A 14,715-nucleotide genomic window follows, 5' to 3' on the forward strand; every position below is an offset into this window, starting at 1 on the left:
TCCGTCTGGCCTCTCTACCAAACAGGCCTGATTTGTGGAGTGCTGCAGAGATGGTTGTCCTTCTGGAAGGTTCTCCTCGCTTCATAGAACTGGAGGTCTGTCAGAGTGACCAGCGGGTTCCTGGTCACCTCCCTGACTAAGGCCCTTCTCCCCCGATCGCTCAGTCTGGCTGGGCGGCCGACTCTAGGAAGAGTCCTGGTGGTTCCAAACTTCTTCCATTTCCGGATGATGGAGGCCACTGTGCTCATTGGGACTTTCAATGCTGCAGAAATCTTTCTGTACCCTTCGCCAGATCTGTGCCTGGATACAATTCTGTCTCAGAGGTCTACAGATAATTCCTTGGCCTTCATGGCTTGGTTTATGCTCTGATATGCACTGTCAACTGTGATACCTTATATAGACAGGTGTGTGCCTTTCTCAGTCATGTCCAATCAACTGAATTTAGCACAGGTGGACTCCAATCAAGTTGTAGAAACATCTCAAGGATGATCAGTGGAAACAGGAAGCAACTGAGCTACATTTTGAGTGTCGTGGCAAAGGCTGTGAATACTTATGTACATGTTAGGTTTTCGTTCTTTATTATTAACAGATTTTCATAAATTTGCAAAAAACAGTTTTCACTTTGTCATTAGGGGTTGTTGTGTGTAGAATGTTGAGGAAAGTTTATTAAGTTATATTACATTACATTCTATTATATTGTATTATATAATGTATTATTTATTAAATCATGTTATGTTACATTATATTCTACTATTTTATAATATATGACATATTGAAGTAGATTTTAACTATTTAGTAATCCAATCTTATCAATGTAAAATAACTATTTCACACGTTTCTTAAATCTTTCTACAAAGAGAAGCTAATGTGTAAAAAAAGGCCCAGTGGACACAATTTACTATAAAAGTATTTTATTAACATTAAATTCATACAATTATATTCCTGTTAACCCAAAGTAATACATGGAGGGACAAAACATTATATTAACCTTAATAAAGCAGAAGAATCTGAAGAAAATATTTAATGATAATATCAGAGGTTTGCTGAAGCTTTAAAAAGGTTCTTGTTAGAAATTAGATTTGAACACATTAAAAAAGATTTGAAGTTAAAATCAAATTGGATCAAAAAGAATTACACATATTTTCATTATTTTTGTCCTTACAATCAATCCTTGACAAAACAATCACATGCTAATGAAGCAAACACACACATGAGGACAATTTATCCAGAGACATTGATCTCATATTGGGGGGGGGCACATAAAGATTAAGATTAAACCCTAATTAGGACCCAACATCTAAATGATGATCTACTGATTCATCCACAGAGGCAACGAGCTCAGCAACATTAAAACACACCTCGCTGAGCTCCTACAGACCACAAGTCCCAGAGAGATGTGGACCCCCAGAGTCCAGACCAGCTCAGGTACCCCTCACCTGCTCCACCTGCATCTACACCCACAAAAACCTACATCAGCTGTACAGACTGAACTATGTGGTGAGCAGAGAGGAAGGTTCTCCACCAGGAGGAGACTCTCCCTCCTGCAGAGAACACAGAGACACTGAGGCACCAGAACCAGGACAGAACCCAAACGCAGGATAAAGAGGTTCAGTGAATGTGGTGCTGAAGGTGTGGAGGTGGATCAGTGTGTCAGAGGAGACTCTGTAGAAGGACAGAGAGCCAGCAGGACAGTCCACATACACTGCTACTCTACCAGAGGAGGAGGAGGAGGAGGAGGTGGAGGGAACACGTGTATCTGTCTCATTGTGACAGACAGAGTAACCTTCATCAGAGCATCTCAGACTCCATGAATGATCATTCATTCCAAACCAACAGTCATCACTGTTTCCTTTCCTCCTAATTCCTCTGTAACTCACTGATACATGAAATTTTTCTCTCCCCTCGACCTCCCAGTAACAGCGACCAGTCAGACCAGTTCTACACAGCAGCTGAGGACAGTAGTCAAATCTGTCTGGATGATCAGGATACGACTGATTCTCCTTCACACGCGTCACCTTCCTGTTGTTGTCAGACAGTTTGAGGTGTTTGTTTACTGTGTTTGTGTCGATTGTGAGTTCACAGGAATCTGATGAGAGAACAAGACACAATACAGCTGCAGTTATTAATCATGTGTTCATCTACTGACTCTTTGATGATGACATCACAGAGGTGAATGAGGGATGTCACAGTGTGAAGATGGTTGAATCTTTATGAATCAAAGCTCACTTACACTTCCTCAGACCTGGTCTGAACCATCGGACTCCAGCAGGCTCCACCCTGAAAGGAGGAGGGGGGTCAGAGCAGCATGGAGACATGGACATTACATCATACACACAGCTTGGTCCTTCATGTCCACATGGACCACCTCTTCTTCTGATTGGCCGATGAGCACAGCTCATCATGTTGACTCATTCATCATCTGTTATTATCAGCATCATCATCTTCTATTTCACACTCAGTTTCCTTCAGCAGTCAGTGAATCAAATGTTTTAACATTATAAAGCGTTTTCTTTGTCCACTTGTGGTTCATTGACAACAAGCTGTGAACACAACATGTGACATGTGACCATCTTCTACAGTAGTTCTGTCTAACATGAACCCCATATGAACCCACCATGATGCCGTCAACGTGTCAGGAGACACTGTCCTCTCTTATAACGTGGAGACAAGACAAGGCTCTAAAGAAACAAGCCTTTCATCACCTTCCTCCCTGTTCAGGCTCATCCTGGCTACTGTTCCTCACTACTTCTGTCTGTATTGATGGTCTCATGTGGGACAGTTTGATGAGTCTCTGGTAGTTTGAGGTCAGCTTGGTGTGTCAGCGTCTTATTAACCAGGCTGACAGTGGGACAGAGAAAAGGCTTCCAGTTCTACCTCCTCTACCAGACTAAAGTCTGTGGCTGCAGCCTCTTCATACCTGAGAGTCTCCAGTCTCCAGTGTGGATTCTCCAGTCCAGCAGACAGCAGCTTCACTCCTGAGTCTCCTGGATGATTGTAGCTCAGGTCCAGCTCTCTCAGGTGGGAGGGGTTGGAGCTCAGAGCTGAGGCCAGAGAAGAACAGCCTTCCTCTGTGATCAGACAGCCTGACAGCCTGCAACACACAAAACAACACACGTGTCACATGATCTGAGGGAGCTGTGAGGGCTAGAAGGTCAATGCAGGACTGAGATATTGTCGGCTACTGAGGGGTCACATCAACATGGTTACGCACCCACTAATGTACACCAACACTCCACTGATAACTCAGTTTTGGTCTTCAATATTTCTATTTGTAACATTATAATGAAAACAAACTTTGATTTAAATCATCCAAGCAGAAGGAATCTCATGAAAGTCAGAAACGTACCACTGATGTAAATTACATTACCTGTCATTTAGCCTACGCTTTTATCCAAAGCGACTTACATTGCATTTATAATCCATGGCTTTAACATTTTAACCCGGGGAGCAATTAGGGACTAGGTGTCTTGCTCAGGGACACTTCAACATGGGACATGGAGCAGCCGGGGCTCGCACCACCAACCTTGTGGTTCCTCTATACCCCTGCGCCACGTCAACCCACCAAACACCAAGTGGAGATTAATTGAATCCTGACCTGAGTGTCTCCAGGTCACAGTTTGGACTCTCCAGTCCTGCAGACAGCAGCTTCACTCCTGAGTCTTGCAGGCCGTTGTAGCTCAGATCCAGCTCTCTCAGACTAGAGGACTGGGAGCTGAGGACTGAAGACAGAGCTTCACAGCTTCTCTCTGAGAGGGTACAGTCACTCAGTCTGAAGAAACAACAATAAAGGAAATATGAACAAGTAGAAAATATGGCAGCATGTTTAATTCACGATGTATGAACGTGTGAATGTATGTATATATGAACTCTGTCTGTACTTACAGAACTTTGTTGGAGACTTTGACCACTGGCAGCAGCCTCAGAAGAGCCTCCTCTGAAGCACAGTATTTCTTCAGGTCAAACACCTCCAGATCTTCTCCTGATGACAGTAAGATGAAGACCAGAGCTGACCACTGAGCAGGAGAAAGTTCCTCTGTGGAGAGACGTCCTGATCCAAGGGACTGTTGGATCTCCTCCACTAGAGAACCATCATTCAGTTCATTCAGACAGTGGAACAGGTTGATGCTTTTCTCTGGAGACAAATTCTCACTGATCTTCTCCTTGATGTACTGGACTGTTCTCTGATTGGTCTGTGAGTGACTTCCTGTCTGTGTCAGCAGACCTCGCAGGAGAGTCTGATTGGCCTCCTGGGAAAGACCCAGGAGGAAGCGGAGGAACAAGTCCAGGTGACCATTAGGACTCTGTAAGGCCTCGTCCACAGCACTTTGGTAGAGGCGCTTTGGTTCAGGATTGGGTTTAGAGCGTTCAGACCAGCAAGAGGTTGTTTGTTCTTCTGACAGCAGATTGACACCAGAGCTGAAGAAGGTCAGATGGACATGAAGAGCAGCCAGAAACTCCTGAACACTCAGATGGACGAAGCAGAACACCTTGTCCTGGTACAGTCCTCTCTCCTCTCTAAAGATCTGAGTGAATACTCCTGAGTACACTGAGGCTTCTGTGATATCGATGCCACACTCTCTCAGGTCGGATTCATAGAAGATCAGGTTGCCTTTCTGCAGCTGATCAAAGGCCAGTTTTCCCAGAGACTCGATCATCTCCCTGCTCTCTGGACTCCAGTGTGGATCCGTCTCAGCTCCTCCATCGTACTTGACCTTCTTCACTTTGGACTGAACCACCAGGAAGTGGATGTACATCTCAGTCAGGGTCTTGGGCAGCTCTCCTCCATCTTTGGTCGTCATCTCCTCCAGAACTGTTGCAGTGATCCAGCAGAAGACTGGGATGTGGCACATGATGTGGAGGCTTCGTGAGGTCTTGATGTGAGAGATGATCCTGCTGGCCTGCTTCTTATCTCTGAACCTCTTCATGAAGTACTTCTCCTTCTGGGGGTCAGTGAACCCTCTGACCTCTGTCACCATGTCAACACACTCAGGAGGGATCTGATTGGCTGCTGCAGGTCGTGTGGTGATCCAGAGGCGAGCAGAGGGAAGCAGCTTCCCCCTGATGAGGTTTGTGAGGAGCACATCCACTGAGGCCGACTCTGTGACATCAGTCAGGACCTCATTGTTGTGGAAGTCCAGAGGAAGTCGACACTCATCCAGACCGTCAAAGATGAACACGACCTGGAACTTCTCAAACCTGCAGATTCCTGCTGCTCTGGTTTCACTGAAGAAGTGATGAACAAGTCCCACCAAGCTGAACTTCTTCTCTCTCAGCACATTCAGCTCTCTGAAGGTGAATGGAAATGTGAACTGTATGTCCTGGTGGTCTTTGTCTTCAGCCCAGTCCAGAGTGAACTTCTGTGTTAGGACTGTTTTCCCAATGCCAGCCACTCCCTTAGTCATCACTGTTCTGATTGGTTCCTCTCCTCCAGCTGAGGGTTCAAAGAGGTCTTCTCGTCTGATGGTTGTTGCTGGTCTGGCTGGTTTCCTTGATGCTGTTTCAATCTGTCTAACCTCATGTTCTTCATTGACCTCTGCAGTCCCTCCCTCTGTGATGTAGAGCTCTGTGTAGATCTCATTCAGAAGGGTTGGGTTTCCTGCTTTAGCGATCCCCTCAAACACACGCTGGAACTTCTTCTTCAGGTTGCATTTGAGTTCACGCTGACAATCTGCAGGAAGAAGTCCTGAATGAAGACAACAAAGAAGATCAATGAGTCAAAGAATAGATTTCAACATGTCCTTTCCTGAGAGAAATACTCTATGAATATATTCTGTCCATCTCTTGAGACATTAGTGAAGGTCTCATTCATCAGCATGGTACGTCTGTAGAGAAATCCTCTTACTGCTCTGCAGACGGTCAGCCAGCTCCTCCTGCTTCATTCTCCTCAGAAAGTGCACTGAGATCTTCTTAAATGCTTCTCTGCTCCTCATCTGCTCTTCATCCAGCACCTCCTCATCCCCCTTCTCTGAGCATTCTGGATAATCTGAACTCACAATCTTCTGGATCTTCTTCAGCTCGTTCTTCACAAAAATGAGGATGTTCTCCTCCAGCAGCTGGAACAGAATATTCTGTGAAGGACACCAACTAGAACCATGGAAGCCACCATCAGGTCCATGTTGGACAGACGGACAATCCACTGGTCTACAAAGTGTAGCATGGAGATGATGGTGACCTGAGATGTAAAATTGGTTGTTCATGTGCAAACCATGAAGATGAAGTCCAGGAGTGTTTGATGCTGCTGGGCAGACAGAACCTCTGAGGTCTCCTGGTCCTCTCTGTGGAGGAACATTAACCATCAGCCTACATTGTGTTTGGACCATGAACGCCAACACATCATTAGTTAAAGATATTAGCTTCTGTCATGATTGATCACCATGGAAACCAGATGCTGAAGACTGTTGGTTATGACAGGTTATTAGTTGAGTGACAGTTAGTCATCAGTTTCATCTGGTTTTAGTTCTTACTGTGGGTCATAAAAACAACGTCTCCAGACTTCTGCATCTGGTACAAAGTCCTATGAAACTACTCCAAACCTCTTTAGTCCGTCCGCTGACCTCTAGAAGTCTCCTTAGACCTTCTGAAACTAGTCTTTGGACCTTTTCACAGAGTCTACTGACGATACTTTGTCCAAACCTCTGCATGGAGTCCAGAGACCACGTCAGCTGGTCCACAGAGTTTATTCTAATCACATGTTCAGTCCCAGTCATCTGTCTCCAGGTGTAACCTCTGCTTATCCTGATGTGGAGGAACTAGCTCACATTGTGTTTACATCTGAGGATGTTTACAGTTAATGATTCACAATTAAACACATACAGACCAGTTAGATGAAGACAATGAGTTGTCATGAAGGATCGTCATGGAAACAACACGTTAAACAATGCACAACTATTTCTGGGATCCATAACTGAGGATCTGAACAGTTCTTCATTTGTTAAGAACTTACTCTGGGTCATAAGAACGGCGTTCATCTTTGAAGTCAATCAGACGATCTTTGGACTGATTACTCTTCATGGACACACATGTGGGTTCAGGAGACTTTCCTCTCTGCTGATGGGACCTGAAAGAAACATTGAGATTACATCATCACGTCATCATCTAATCATGAAGCATCAGCTCACATGGTGTCCGTCCTCACAGAGACCAAAACAAGGTAAAGGTCCATGACGTGAGGTCTCGATGTGGACCACATGACTTGTTTACTTGAGGTTCTGCACTCAATGTATACATGCGTATGGCGAACAACCAATAGGACATCAATGCGCAGGGTAGTGCTCACGCATAAAGAAATAGGTCCCTAATAAACACTACACTCATTTATAGATTCACACTACTCAATAAAATGTGTAAAAATACAAAACATTCTGCTTTACAGATCCCGTTTGAAATTGTACAGTGGTTACATTAGTACATATTATGGTGGTGGTGGTGGTGCCCTGGTTCTTTCTGGGTAACGCCTTGGACCCTGTGCTGTCTTCTCTGGGGAGACGATTTCCTTTCCAGGTGGTCTGTCAATAGTGTGAACCTTTGGCCAAAAAGGCAGTGGTGAAACTTCTTCATGCCCCACACTGGGCTAAGGGCTTCCATGTTGATCTGTGCATAATTGCGCTCAGCACTCGTCAGAGACCTTGACGCATATACAATAGGACGCTCAGACCAATCAGCCATGTTGTGCGACAGGACGCACCAATGCCATAAGTGGACGCGTCGCAGGCCAGGCGTATGGCCCGTGATGGACCACAATGGGTAAGTAGCTTATCAGAGGTTATCAGTCTTTTTGTTTTCTTTGAAAGCTTTTTCACATTTTTCCGAACACTCCCATTTAGTTCCCAGCCGTAGCAGTGTGCTCAGTGGGTGCACTACTGAAGCGAGGTGTGGTAGAAACTTGTGGTAATAGTTGACACGGCCCAAATATGATCTTAGCTGTGACACATTCTCTGATCTCGGGGCTTTTGGCACCGCTTCCACTTTTCTTGTGATTTCTGTAAGCCAAATCTGTCAATGATGTGACCACAATATGATATCTCAATCTTGAAAAACTCACATTAATCTCTCGCCCTTAGGCCATAGTCACTTAGTCTTTTGAGCACTATGCTGAGGTTTTGGAGATGATCTTCAGCATTCTTTAATAACACTGTGTATATCTTAATAACACGGTTATTAACTCGGTATATCCTGAAGTACTTGCTCCATCGCTCTTTGCCAGATGGCTGGAGCAGATGTGACGCCAAATACAAGCCTATCATACTGATACAGTCTCTTATGCGTGTTGATGGTTACCAACTTCCTACTTGATTTCTCTACTTCCATCTGAAGGTAGGCCTGAGACAGATCAATTTTTGAAAACGTCTCCCCTCCAGCTAGTGATGAGAAGATGTCTTCAATTCGTGGTAGAGGATACTCTACAGTACGCAGCATCGGATTAATGGTCACCTTGAAATCGCCACATATGCGAACACTCCACTTTTCCCTTTTTTAATCACTGGAACAATGAAGCCCAGTCGTGTGACCTCTGCTGATCCTGATGTGGCTGAACTAGCTCACATTGTGTTTATTTAATTTCTGTACTTCATAACTGAGGATCAGAACAGTTCAACTGTCTAAGAACTTACTCTGGGTCATAAGAACGGCGTCCATCTTTGAAGTCAATCAGACGATCTTTGGACTGATTACTCTTCATGGACACACATGTGGGTTCAGGAGACTTTCCTCTCTGCTGTTGTGACCTTAAAGAAACACTGAGATTACATCATCATCTAATCATGAAGCATCAGCTCACATGGTGTCCGTCCTCACAGAGACCAAAACAAGGTAAAGGTCCATGACGTGAGGTCTAGATGTGGACCACATGACTCCCTGTAGTGGTTTAGGTCTACTGGTCCTGCTGGTCCCACTGAGAATAAACAGCTCAGTCTATCAGCTCCATGTTTTCTTTCTCTCCCTCCCTCACTGGACACTGCTGAAGGGCCCTGGAGCAAGAAACTCAGAACCTCCACCAGAGAGTCTGATAGAAACACCTCATCATCAGCCTGAGACCCTCACCTTGCATCAACAGAGGGACCATCTTTGAAGTCTAGAGGAGGACTCGTAGACTGTATACGCTCCATGTTCACACAGCGGCGTTCAGGTCCAGGATCAGGTCCAGGTCCTGGTCTCTTTTGGATCCTGGTCACACATGTAGAACCAGAGTCAGTGAGTCAAAGACGTTGGGACATGGAGAAGAGTGGAGGACAGTTGGAGATTGTCCTCTCACCTCTGAGCTGTGGTCTGGCTGTCATGTTCCCCACACAGAGGAGCTTCAGAGGGACGGACTCCGTCCTCTGGGTCCTCACCCTGATTCATAGCAGAGTCCACACCTTCACACCTTCACAACCACCTGCTGGGAGAGCTCACACATTATTATCTTCATCAGGACAAACACACAGAGCTCATTCACCCCAACACTAAGGCCCAGGTGAGCTCTGTGGTCCCTGCTGGGTCCTAGTGCCCCTCCGTCTGCTACCTTCCCCTCCTCATCAGTAACAGTCCTCACAGACCCCAGATCAGACTGAGCTCCTCTTCTTCATCACAGCGTCATCATTCAGACTAACAGCAGCTTCTCTCTGCCTGCTCACACAGGCGCCATCTTGTTTCCCAGCTTCAAACAAGCACACGTTCCCAACCATCAATGATGTCATTCAACCAATCACAGCTGCACTTACTGAGCTTGCAGACATAAACTTCCTCAGTGAGCAGCTCTCTTCTGTCCTCAGCAGGTCTGTGTAGAAAAGGAGCTCCGTGCTTCACTTCAGCTTCCATCAGACGGAGTGAAGTGACGCAGCTTGCTGTCCTTCATCAGAGAGGGTGTGTCCTCACGTCACCATCAAAGTATGCGGTCTGACTGGTTGACTGAGTCTCAGTCTGCGCTGTTTACAGGGTCAAAGGTCATCGTGAACAGAATCCTCCTCACTGCTCAAACAAGAGTCTTTCAGGATCAAAACCAGCATCAGTGGAACGATCCTTCCACCTTGTAAAGAGTTGCTATGACAACAGACTGGATGCTGTAGTTTGGACCAGATGGTTCAGAGGACCCGTGCACGTCCCTCTTTGTCTCCTGTTCTTCTTCTACATGTAGACTAGTAGGGAACACGCGATGAAGCAGAAACCTTTGTAACAAATGTTGTGTAGAGTTTATATTGAATAAAAACATCCACTAAGACAACAGAGTCTGAGCTGAGAGTGTTTTTATTCTTCACTCCACTTTGATGATCAGGTTGAACCTGTTGGGGCGAAACAACTCGCCCACGTATCAGTGTGAAGCTGCTTGTTAAACCATTTACCTTTATGACAAACTGCAGCTTCCTCAAGTACATGTTGTTACATGCAGCATTCTACTTCCTCATCGCATGGCACATAGTTTTCTAAATTCTTCACGAAATGTTTAGCTTTTTTTGGATGTAAAAGTTGCGACAAGTTCATTTAGATTTCCACTAAATGCTAAACTGAACCACAGACCTCTTATATTTGCTGAAATCAATGTATACTAGAAAATATTAGTGCAACGTATTTTAATTCTGCATATAGTGGTATAAAGTGACTGCCTTTCTTTGGTGGAAAAGGATATTTCTATTACATTTTACTATTCACCATTTGGTGGAACCTTATTTTGGAAAAATAAGTCAACGGCAAGAGAACTTAATCCTGTGTAAATTGTACCATAAATTACACATTAATGTGAAAGACGGACCATGTAAAAATTTCAGTAACTATCACAGATACTACGACGTCTGTGACTGCTAACTAAGCTAGTTAGCTAAACGACGTTACATTTTAACGTAGCTAAGTTAGCTAAATAAAGTTACATTTGGAGTAAAGCGTAGTGATGTGAACCGTAGTGGTTTAAAACAGAACAAGTTATCCGGCCTCTTTGTGTTTCATCCAGTGACTCTTTTTGATTGGTCCAGCACATGGAGGCGGGGCCTCAACACTCTATTTGTAAACATAAACTTCTAATTAGAAAACACAACGTTAGCACTAATTGCTAGCATGCACATTTCCCAGCTTTCATGTCTCAATAAAAGAGTCTTTAGTGGCCTCTTACCGACCCGTAACAATGACAGCTATTAGCATTAGCCATTAGCACTAGTTATATTACTATAACGGTAAATAAACTTATTATTTAATAACTAAACTGTTTAGGAAACACAAAAAATACTTCAGTTTTAATCACAGCGTTGCAGAATATTTGGGCTCTTTATGCTGATATTGTTCTGTTTGTTTCAGTATTTCAAACACATTGTTTTATCAATTATATTTTATTTCTATAATCTGAAACAAATGATGACTAAATAAGTAAAGACGAGTTGATCTCAGATTGATTCCCATGTTTTAGGAAGAAGACTTTTTATACAAACATTGATCCAAACAAGCAGAACCAGAGGAAGAAAGGTGCAGCATCAGCTGCTGTTGACGTGGTTCTGGACTCCCGGTTCTTCTCGGCTCGGCGTGACGTTGTCACACCGCCTGATGAATGTAGTTTTTATACAGTCAGTTTATTATCTACTGGGATTTGATGAAAAGAGTCTTCACTTGAGCGTAACTCAATCCAGAGTCTGAGCTGAGAGTGTTTTTATTCTTCACTCCACTTTGATGATCAGGTTGAACCTGTTGGGGCGAAACAACTCGCCCACGTATCAGTGTGAAGCTGCTTGTTAAACCATTTACCTTTATGACAAACTGCAGCTTCCTCAAGTACATGTTGTTACATGCAGCATTCTACTTCCTCATCGCATGGCACATAGTTTTCTAAATTCTTCACGAAATGTTTAGCTTTTTTTGGATGTTAAAGTTGCGACAAGTTCATTTAGATTTCCACTAAATGCTAAACTGAACCACAGACCTCTTATATTTGCTGAAATCAATGTATACTAGAAAATATTAGTGCAACGTATTTTAATTCTGCATATAGTGGTATAAAGTGACTGCCTTTCTTTGGTGGAAACGGATATTTCTATTACATTTTACTATTCACCATTTGGTGGAACCTTATTTTGGAAAAATAAGTCAACGGCAAGAGAACTTAATCCTGTGTAAATTGTACCATAAATTACACATTAATGTGAAAGACGGACCACGTAAAAATGTCAGTAACTATCACAGATATTACGACGTCTGTGACTGCTAACTAAGCTAGTTAGCTAAACGACGTTACATTTTAACGTAGCTAAGTTAGCTAAATAAAGTTACATTTGGAGTAAAGTGTAGTGATGTGAACCGTAGTGGTTTAAAACAGAACAAGTTATCCGGCCTCTTTGTGTTTCATCCAGTGACTCTTTTTGATTGGTCCAGCACAAGGAGGCGGGGCCTCAACACTCTATTCGTAAACATAAACTTCCAATTAGCAAACACAACGTTAGCACTAATTGCTAGCATGCACATTTCCCAGCTTTCATGTCTCAATAAAAGAGTCTTTAGTGGCCTCTTACCGACCGGTAACAATGACAGCTATTAGCATTAGCCATTAGCACTAGTTATATTACTATAACGGTAAATAAACTTATTATTTAATAACTAAACTGTTTAGGAAACACAAAACAGACTTCAGTTTTAATCACAGCGTTGCAGAATATTTGGGCTCTTTATGCTGATATTGTTCTGTTTGTTTCAGTATTTCAAACACATTGTTTTATCAGTTATATTTTATTTCTATAATCTGAAACAAATGATGACTAAATAAGTAAAGACGAGTTGATCTCAGATTGATTCCCATGTTTTAGGAAGAAGACTTTTTATACAAACATTGATCCAAACAAGCAGAACCAGAGGAAGAAAGGTGCAGCATCAGCTGCTGTTGACGTGGTTCTGGACTCCCGGTTCTTCTCGGCTCGGCGTGACGTCGTCACACCGCCTGATGAATGTAGTTTTTATACAGTCAGTTTATTATCTACTGGGATTTGATGAAAAGAGTCTTCACTTGAGCGTAACTCAATCCTACGATGACAAAATGACAAAGAAATCCAGATGTTTTAATGATGTTTGTTTTTATCTCACTTCAGGTCAGTCAGTCGGACAGTTTTTCAGAATAAAAACCCTGAAAATAATTGTACTCAAAGCTATGCATCCAAACGGATGTGTGTGTGTGTGTGAAGCTTTGACGTGTGTGTGTGTGTGTGTGTGTGTGTGTGTGTGTGTTCGCCTCGTTGTGCGATCTGTTGATCAATGTGGACGTTTTATAAAATCCTACCATGGAATATTCCTTTTGTACATGACTTCTAATAAAAACTGCTTTTCCCCTAAAAGATTAACCGACGCCTCCGTTCTTCTTTCCTCAGTTCAGGTTTTCAGATTCAGAGAAGAAGAAATGTGAAGAGGAGGCAAACGGATGAATGGAGGAAATAAAAGGCTTCACATCAGATGAGAGTTCTCTTTAGAAGATGCTTTGTGGTACTTGTGGTTGGTTGTAAATCCACTCATGAGGAAACACGCCCCCCCGTGGTGACGCAGGAGATGACACCGACGGGACGGTTCTGCTGGTTGGTTTGGTTCCGTGCAGAATGCTCACAAACACAATACAATCATCCTGAATTACACAAATCCACAGTTATTGGATCCGCACCGTCACAACAAACACGAGCTCATCAGACGCCTGAAGGACCCCCCCTCACCTGGAGACCTCATCGAGTGAGAAGGACCACACTGCCTCCTCCCGTCCATTAGAGTCTGGACCTGTGTACTGACCTCAGACCAGAGAGTGACCTCTCACCCCAAACACCCCCACCATCAGTCCACCTCTCAGTGTGAGCTTGTTGACGTTGAACACATCAACTCAACATCCTGCACTAAATTGAGTTTAACTGTACATTATATCAAGTTACAGTATATTGTTTTATTGAGTTATATTCCATTAAATTCTATTGTATTTTATTGTATCATATTATATTATGTCATATTAAAACATTTTGTTACGTTTTATTGTACCATTTTAGAATATATGACATCATATTGAAGTAGATTTTAAAGTAAACTGGTCAGAAAACCAGTTCATAACTGAGTGATGTGTTTCATGAGAAAATGACCTCTGACCTGTGTGTGTGTGTGTGTGCGTGTGTGTGTATGTGTGTGTGTGTGTGTGTGTGCGTGTGTGTGTGCATGTTTGCCCTCTCTAAGGGAAGAGGAGAGAGGTGTCCGGGTTTGGGGTTCACGTCCTGTTCTATTTTGTAGTTTTCTGCCTCTTGTCTCCCTCGGTAACTTCACTTCCTGCCTTGTCCTGTCGTCCCCTTTGATTGTCTGCCGTGTCGTGATTGTTTCCACCTGCGTCCAATCACCTGCACCTTCCCAGTGTATTTAGGCCTTGTGTGTCTCTTGTCGTGTCATTGTGGAATGTTCCTGGTTCCTGGCTGCGTTTTTGCCCCTTGGTCTTTTTTGCTTTTGGAATTTTTGACTATTAAAGTCTTTTTGTCTCGAAACTATGCGCTTGAGTCCTGCCTTCCCCTCCCTTCCTGATAGACAGTGATGGCAAAGTGAAGCTTTCCAGCCAATTGTATCGGATAAAGGTTCATTCATTCAATGCATCGCAAACTCTATGATGACGTCTGCTGTTGAAAACCTATAGTGCAAATGGTTCGAATAGCCTACCAGTATATTTTGGCCCAATCTCTGATTATGAAAAGTTGAACCAATAAATCATCTAATAAATACATGGGTTCCTATATGAATAAAACTATTGTTGTTCAGGTTTGA

General features: G+C 43.5%; 1 protein-coding gene across 14 annotated transcripts in view; it reads right to left on the reverse strand.

The window, feature by feature from the left end:
- Positions 1 to 894: 894 nt before the first annotated feature.
- The window catches only part of LOC120810500 (protein NLRC3-like), a 40,149-nt gene continuing 26,328 nt past the window's right edge, over positions 895 to 14,715 (reverse strand). For 3 of the 14 annotated variants that reach the window (XM_078094287.1, XM_078094288.1, XM_078094286.1), the window contains exons 5-13: positions 8,610 to 8,723; positions 6,944 to 7,057; positions 6,206 to 6,275; positions 5,843 to 6,053; positions 3,883 to 5,683; positions 3,596 to 3,769; positions 2,918 to 3,091; positions 2,231 to 2,277; positions 895 to 2,086 (exon numbers count right to left, since the gene is read on the reverse strand). In XM_078094287.1, the coding sequence (XP_077950413.1) occupies positions 1,491 to 2,086; positions 2,231 to 2,277; positions 2,918 to 3,091; positions 3,596 to 3,769; positions 3,883 to 5,683; positions 5,843 to 6,053; positions 6,206 to 6,275; positions 6,944 to 7,057; positions 8,610 to 8,723 (3,301 nt within the window). In that variant the 3' untranslated portion in view covers positions 895 to 1,490. Of the gene's footprint in view, positions 2,087 to 2,230; positions 2,278 to 2,917; positions 3,092 to 3,595; positions 3,770 to 3,882; positions 5,684 to 5,842; positions 6,054 to 6,205; positions 6,276 to 6,943; positions 7,058 to 8,609; positions 8,736 to 9,039; positions 9,163 to 9,250; positions 9,377 to 9,698; positions 9,851 to 14,715 lie in introns of those variants that run through there. The other 11 variants (XM_078094301.1, XM_078094296.1, XM_078094298.1 and 8 more) reach the window with 11 other exon arrangements.

Source organism: Gasterosteus aculeatus, chromosome 20, assembly GCF_964276395.1.
Source record: "Gasterosteus aculeatus chromosome 20, fGasAcu3.hap1.1, whole genome shotgun sequence".
NCBI classification, from domain to species: Eukaryota; Metazoa; Chordata; class Actinopteri; order Perciformes; family Gasterosteidae; genus Gasterosteus; species Gasterosteus aculeatus.